General features: G+C 38.7%; 1 protein-coding gene across 2 annotated transcripts; it reads left to right on the top strand.

Annotated features, from left to right (window-relative positions):
• The first annotated feature begins 588 nt into the window (after positions 1-588).
• Positions 589-2,758, top strand: srxn1 (sulfiredoxin 1 homolog (S. cerevisiae)). 2 transcript variants are annotated; one of them, XM_026934478.3, is made up of 2 exons: positions 589-1,175; positions 1,456-2,758. In XM_026934478.3, exons 1-2 carry the CDS (start codon positions 951-953, stop codon positions 1,660-1,662), a joined length of 432 nt encoding a protein of 143 aa, XP_026790279.1. In that variant the 5' UTR covers positions 589-950; the 3' UTR covers positions 1,663-2,758. The 2 variants fall into 2 exon arrangements, with proteins under 2 accessions (XP_026790279.1, XP_026787814.1); XM_026932013.3 differs by having other exon boundaries at positions 850-1,175; positions 1,453-2,758.
• Positions 2,759-8,098: the final 5,340 nt, after the last annotated feature.

Raw genomic sequence — 8,098 nt, 5'->3', positions numbered from 1 at the left:
CAAGGCTCATTGAAGAGCTACTGTGATCTGCTGGGAAACCTTGGGTCCTGGCATTCATGTGGATGTTACTTTGACACGTACCACCCACCTTAACATTGTTGCAGCCCAAGTACACCGCTCCACGGCAAGGGTATTTCCTAATAGCAGTGGCCTCTTTCGGCAGGATAATGCGCCCTGCCACACTGCAAAAATTGTTCAGGAATGGTTTGAGGAACATGGCAAAGATGTTGACTTGGCGTCCAAATTCCTCAGATCTCAATCCGATCGAGCATCTGTGAGATGTACTAGACAAACAAGTCTGGTCCATGGAGGCCCCACGTCGCAACTTACAGGACATAAAGGATCTGCTGCTAATGTTTTGGTGCCAGACACCACAGCACACCTTCAGGGATCTAGTGGAGTCCATGTCTGGAAGGTCAGAACTGTTTTGGTGGCACAAAGGGACCTACACAATATTAGGCAGGTGGTTTTAATGTTATGGCTGATCGGTGTGTATTTATGGATATGTATTGCTAACATTGTGCTGAGTTTAATAACAACACAGCTAATAATAAAGCTAATAACTGTGTTGCCATTTGCTGAATGAAGCAGTATGAATGGAGGTAGCACGCGCGAGACGACTGCAACAGAAACATCTCACAGAAGTCGGGTTCATAGACAGCGCTTTCTCGCCACCGTCTGGTAATCCGCTATAAAAGCCTATTCCTGAAAATGTTTTCATCCCTACATTATCCAGGGCATTCACGGACGTCATGACGACGCGAATATTTCAGTGTCATTTGATCATTTCTGCTTTACAACATTTAAATCGCAGATTAGCTCCTGTACAGTTCAAAAGGTCGCTTTGAGAAACGCCCACAGTTTGACGCATGCGCAGTACGGCGTCGAAAAAACAAACAAACAAAAAAAACCTTCCGGGTTTGTAGTTTATAAGTGAAGTGTTAGGAGTGATGCTGCAAACCTCGACGTTTATTTACAGTAGATTTACAGTTCATTTTCTACGACAGTTTGGGCTCAGCAGTCAGCACAGTATGGGAAGTTTAGAGAATGAAAACCGGTCGATTCATTCTGACAACGTTGAGGAAGTTCATAACATCCCAATGGATGTGATTATTCGACCCATTCCTCCAGTTCTAGATGAAAACAAAGTTCAGAGCCTCATGGACACTGTAAAGGTAAGTATAGTGCCTTAATTGCCACCCCATGGTTGTGTTTCAACAATAAAATATACTGTTTTTACTACTAAATTCACATATAAGTCCTGATATGACTTCATCGCATGTCTTGATATCATTTGCTAACATTTGCTTTAGTGGTTCATTCAAAACAGAAGTGAGCAGAGCATGTGGCTGATGTGGAAAAAAAAAAAAACTGATAGGTAATATAATAGCTAAATCTTGGATTGTGATGGACTGTTCATCTGAATTTAAATCTACATCTATATTTTCACAGCAGACCTCAGACATCAGAGTTGTCCCTCCAATAGATGTGTTGTGGATCACTGGAGAAAAGGGAGGTAATTATTACTACTCATTCGGGGGCTGCCACAGATTTGCTGCTTACCAGAGACTACAGATGAAATCCATCCCAGCCAAGATCATCAAATCCAACATTTCGGACCTGCGCACCTATTTGGGAGCTTCAACCCCAAATCTACAGTGACTGTAAGAGCCAGGGTGTAGAGGACATGAGTACCACATGCTAGGTAATGAGTCATGAGGGTTAGACTTTGTCGATGGCTGTATCCATATCTACAGGAACGTGACATGCAAATAGGTGTAAGAATGAAGGAACAATTATTACCAAGGCTACATATACCTGAACATGTGTTTTCTTTCACATCTATTTCTGTGTATCTAGACCATGATTTACATTGTGAGAGAAATTTTACTGAAAGAGCTGCGGTTTCACATCAGAACATTTTAGCAAGAAAATCTGAAGAATCCAGACTGATTTGGTTATTTGACGTATCTCTGACAAAACCAAAAACAATTTCAGAGGGTGTATGTGTGAGAATATGCAGAAGAGCAAAAGTGTTTTGTAACTAACCATGGTCAAAAAGGAATACTCAAGCATTCTTCAACTTAAGCTCAATCCACTGCACTTAAATAGTGTGCATGATTATTAGAGATTACAATCACTACACATTTTCCCAAAATGAGAAACCCAGTAAAACCTAGTTGTAATGCTCTCAGTAAAAGTTTAACATGTGCAACTGTATAATGCAAATTCAAAACTCCAACTCCCGGACTCTTAACAATAATGGTCTTGATGAAACAGTCGTAAGAGAAAGTCCTACCAAAGCTGTACTTATGGAGTTTCATCTAACTTTCCAGCACTGCAGCACTACAGTAAAAACAACTCTGGGTATTTATGCTTTCCAAATTATTTCGTGCTATCCTTGAGCAATCAGGTGGAATTTACCTGCTGATAACCACAACTTATTTACTCTTGTGGAAAAAAAAAAGAAATCCCAACTCCAGAAGGACTTAATTTACAAACATATTGACTGAATAATTCTACTGGGTTTTATTTTTATTTTATTTTATTTTATTTAAATATGGGCAATCACACAATTACTACACATGCAGTAGATCACCCTGTAGCTGTAGTACCTATATTCACCACGAGATGGTACTGTTGCTCTGTTTAGCATAGATTCATTTTGTTACAGATTATTGGCTGTATTGAGTACAATGTTTGTAAAAATCTAAATCATATTCATATGTGCAAATATAATTCAAGAGGAAACTAAAAAGCTCTAAAAATTTTGTGTCACTTACGCCGAATGACTGAAAAACCCGTTTTCTTGTTTCTGATGTCCGTCACACTTTTTGTACTACCTAAGGTATTTTTCTACATATATTCAGTACAGCTGTGTCCCATGGAGACTTTGTCCCATCATGACCTGTTTTTCAAACTACAGTATGTGTAAAAAAAAAAGGTTGACGTGTGTGTATATATAGCAGCAGTCCTTAGACTTCTGGCTTCAGTTTCCTGCTACATTCACAAATCACTTCAGACATCTCAAGGTATGAATGCTCACACTAAACTCTGGACTATTTCCACCAAATTGAGCAGGGAAGCGGATGCTTTTTCACTGACATAAAACTGGACCCAGTCCTGTAGTGTACAGCCTTGAGCTTTTCATGTAATGGATTTATTTATTTATTTTTTTTCTTAGTGACACAGACTTCACTGAAGGCATTGACCAAAAACGTGCTTTACATTAGTTACTGCATGCTTTTATCTGGGCTTATTAGTATAATTCAGTTCAATCAATTTTTATTTGTATAGTGGTTTTAATAATAGACATTTCACAAAGCAGCTTTACAGAAATCATGTAGATTTAGATCCTTAATATGCAAGCCAGAGAAGACATGAGGAAGAAATCTAGAGAGGAGCAAGACTCAAAACCTTCTGGGTGACACCAGATAGTGGGATTATAAATCATTCCTCTTCTACAGCTGCATATTATAACGTTTTGAATGGATGTGCATTATGAGCATATTGTGAACAGGAGTTCTGGGATGAACACAGGACAGTCTTTATGATTACAGCAGCAGTTCTTAGGTACAGATCTGCAGTATTCAGATGAGATCGTCTACTGAAACAAGGGGCTAGACGTGGGCATATACAGTTTTTGAGAAGTGCAGTCTTTAGCATGACCATCCGGAGCAGCAGAAGGTGAGTCACAAGCACAGATGCTCCATGCAGAAGAAGTATTCAGATGAATCATGCATGTGTGGAGGGCAAGAGGAGCCACAGCAGCATATACACCAAATTTGTATATTGGAGCAGGATATGTCCGAGGTCATATGTCATGAGAACTCTGCTATGTACTTTTCTGTTCCAGACCATACCCTGGACTGGACAGGGAAAGAAAAAAAAGCACAGTGTAGCCCTGATGATGTTAAACTACTATATATAGACAGATTTGGAGGCTGGACCCCAGATTCCCAGACTGCTGTTAGTTTGCAGCAGAAATGGTCTGTAGATGGGGGTTATTATTTTTAGCTTTATATTAGGTGTGTGAAGGAATAGTGATATGAATGGTTATGGTATACTGTGAATAGGAAATCTGATATCATTACATGTTTATTGTTATGCTATATCAGTACAGACATCATCAGAAAAAAGAACATTTCCCCAGGCATGTCACATTGCTTAAAATATGTGTCAAGATACAAAACTGATACAAAAAAAACCACAGAATGCTAAGAGCAACGTGGTATTGAACATTTCTCTCCATTTTCCCAAACAAGTAATTTAATACTTGTTAAATTATGTATGGTTACCACCATTTAATAAGAATAATACTATAATTTTTCTGATTACAGGCTTATCAATCATTAATTTCATTCTGTAATTTTGACCATTATTTGACCGTCCATGATTATAAGGCATTTTACAAAAACGTAACATACTACAAAACTGATACTCTTAATCTTTGAAAAATCTTTGTTCCATTGAATGAGACTGTATATCAGTCATTTGAAGACATTTGACCTTTTCACCTGGGTGGTACATGTATTCCTAATATCAGGTTGTATCCAATAAACTCTCAGGTGTGTGTATGTGTGTGTTCGTGCGCGTGCACGTGTGCGCGCGCGCGCGCGTGTGTGAGTGAGTGAGATGTGGGGTGGGGAGCACAGTGGACATGAGCACATGCAAAAGGAATCTTTCCACAACTCAAGAATCTTCATTTGGCCCTTTTGGCCTTAGGTTACCTCTGTGTATAGCCTTCTGGGGAAAAAAAGGAAAAAGCACTGATCCTACAGTTGCAATTTTTTGCAGAATAATTAGTGAAGCAGGAAAATATGACCATGACAGTTTATGATCAATGTATTTATATAGTGTATACCCCAGTTATATCGACCTAATTGTCTTAAGTTTTGATAAAATTCTCATAAACATATTACTTGATTTTTGCGTTTGTTTAGGCAATAACTTGTTTGTATAACAGCCCTAATTATTTTTCAAATATCATATATGCTCAACAACTGGCTCATTTATCTAAATTCAGATGTCCTTGATCTATTTCCCAGTAAAACCTTCTGATTATTCTACAGACAAATTATGGATAATTCAAGCAGAAGTTGAGTGTTTTTGCAGGCAGATTTGGCTTGGCCTTTCTGCTCTGTTGTTTCTGGCAGTCTGTGTTATGGAATATTCAGCTTTAAACATTTAGCAGAAAATGTGAACTAGCCACAAATCGGAAAGTAAGTCAGTGGGAGATGGGGAGACTTGTAGAAATAATAACAACAACAAAATACCTGCTGCTACTTACACAGAGAACTTTCACTCTTCTCTAATTACTAATCACAAGCAGACCAGAAGAACATACTGGCCATACTAGTTATTCACTGATCTGCCAGTTCATTATGTAACTGACACTTGTACAAAAATTGTACACTTCAAGTCAAGTCAAATATAACATGATTGTGGTGTGTGGTATGAATCAGGTTTATCAGCGTTTCTGCATCAGTGTTCAGTTAGCATTAGAATGGGCAAAAAGAGTGACCTGAGTGATTCTGAATGTAGTTTCAGACTCGGGCTACAAGCCACAGTACGTCTGATATCTTTTGTACATTTTTTTGGCCATGAGTATAAGAATCTTGAAGGTTGCAGTTTGACTGGATCTCTGCACTTCACTTTCCAGTGAGGAAGCCAACTTTTGAACACTGTAACACAATGAAATTTTTTTAAGATAAATCAGTCACTGAACTAAAATGGAAGGTCAAATCTTTAAAAATTATTTTGTTTGAAGCACCTAGTGATGAGTAAAGAGAATCTTTCTGGCCAGAGGAAAATGTCTGTGGTTGGTCAACTGCCATGTCAGTCAAATTCCCTCTTTCAGTTCTTGGCCATTGACAAAATTGCCGAGCACTGGCAAATGCTAGAAGACTGGCTTACAGGACTTTGTACATGGCAAGATAGTAAGTAAAATCTCCCAAACTGCTGACATGCTGAGCTTTGCATGAATACTCTGTGGAGGAAAACAGCTTGCGGATTATCCAAATAAATAGATGGGCTATAAACCATTCACATTCAACACTGGAGTGCAGAACGTCCTCACAGAGTGCACCACTTGTCTCAAATTAGCCGAAGACTATGCTGGGCACCAAGGATAGTAGTAAAAAAACAAGGAAGCACATCTCCAGTGGCCACAATTACATTAATACTGGAATGTTGGGATGCAGAAAATGGAACCATGGTGGTCGTGGCAGTATGTTTGTGCGGGGAATGTTTTCCTGGAAGACAAATTGAAGAAGATTTAAGTGGTGTATCTGAGCTTCGTGCTGATCAGCATCAATCGTTCATGGCTATAGTTACTACAGTTTATCTACACTCACATGGACACTTCCAGCATTAAAGTGTGCCATGTCACAAGGCATAGAAGAAGAAGCCTTTATTTGTTATATATATGTCACAGTACAATGAAATTCTTTTTTTTTTTTTTTTTTAATAAAGATTGGCAGCCCTGAAGCAAATAGGGTTAAGGGCCTTGCTCAAGGGCCCAACAGCATGGTGGGACTGGGGCTTGAACCTCTAATATTTGGATTACTAACACAGAGCCTTTACCCATTGAGCTACTACTGCATTTTTTATTGAGTACTCTTGAGTGTCATTGGGATGTTTGCAGCAAAACTGTAGAGCTGCACAAGAACATTCCTGCACAATGCATCCAGCATTATGTACAATCCATGCCCTGGTGAATTCATATCCTTCTAATATACCTAATAAACTGACAACTTGTGGTAGACTATTCAGTTCAACTGCTTAAATGTGTTTACAGCCCGAATCACATCAGTAAATGGCCCTTGTTTTACAGATATTAATCCCGTGATGGACAGTGTTTGTGCAGAACAGTGGTCTTGTAAAATACAGCTCTGAACTCCGTTTACATTACACAACTTTAGCAAACAGACAAGTTCTGGAAGCATTATAGCTGAAAAAGGAGAGATTTTTCCTTCTGATTTAACGAGCTATAACCCACAGTCTGCAGCAAATATAAAAATGTGTTTGCTCTGGGTAAATTCCCTTGGCTGCATTTTCTGTTTCCAAGCAACTGAACCAAGAATACATGCCCAAATGTGACTGTCCCCATTAATGTAGTTACATACAGGCCACCAACAGGAACTGTTTTTATTTTTAATAATTTATAAAAAAAAAAAAAAAAAAAAAAAAACATTTATTACTGTTATTTAAAGCTAAGACAAATCCACCTTGAGCACAGAGATGAAGCTACAGGACAGGCAAGGCAGGCAATTGCTTGGGGCCCCCGTGAAGCCTGACACTAAGTCCATGAAAACATCAAATCTCAAAGTGCAGAACTTCCGCAAAACCTCTGCTGGGCAATGTGCAATGCTATACCAGGAACCCTCTAAAGGGGGCTCTATTTTGCTAGCATGTGGAACTTGTGCAAGTTTATTTTGAATTGTGGCGCTTTTTCAAAAAAAGAATGTACTTGTCTGGAAGCCAATAAGATAAAACAAGAAGAAGAAAAAAAAGAGGAAGCAAAGGCAGTACTACTATGGTGGAGATATTCTAACACTGAAATTATTAAAAATGACAACTATAGGCTAAGTAATGTAAAGCTAGTCCACCATCGTTTTGACAAGCGAGTAGCTAGCTAGGAGCTGGTGCTCAGCTTGGAGCACCTAACATTAATTATTTAGCTAGCTTTCTTGGTAGAATTCATCATATAGCTCAAATTATCTTGATGGCTTGGTCTTTTTAAAGTATAGAAAGAGTATAATATCCAAAATTTTAGCAGAGGCGTCCTATTGTAGCCTATGTGATTTAACGATAGTATAACTAATTGGGAAGCTTGAGCTAGCACTACTTCTAGCAGCAGAATATAACAGTAACGCAACACTTTCCAACAGTTATCCTTTATAAAGGCATCTGGTTAACATACTGGCAATAAAGACGAAAAAATGCCAGGAGGGACCCTTGCATATTCCTCGAGCCCCTACAATTCCTAAAATTGCCTCTGTTTGGAAACCATTTGCTGTTTGGCCAACTCCTGATATTGATTTAATGCCTCATGCTGATTACCGCTGATTAATAGTGACATATATAATCAGAGGTG

Source organism: Pangasianodon hypophthalmus, chromosome 8 (assembly GCF_027358585.1).
Source record: "Pangasianodon hypophthalmus isolate fPanHyp1 chromosome 8, fPanHyp1.pri, whole genome shotgun sequence".
NCBI classification, from domain to species: Eukaryota; Metazoa; Chordata; class Actinopteri; order Siluriformes; family Pangasiidae; genus Pangasianodon; species Pangasianodon hypophthalmus.
Note: the sequence above shows the minus strand (reverse complement) of the source record. Positions and strands in the feature narration are given on the sequence as shown.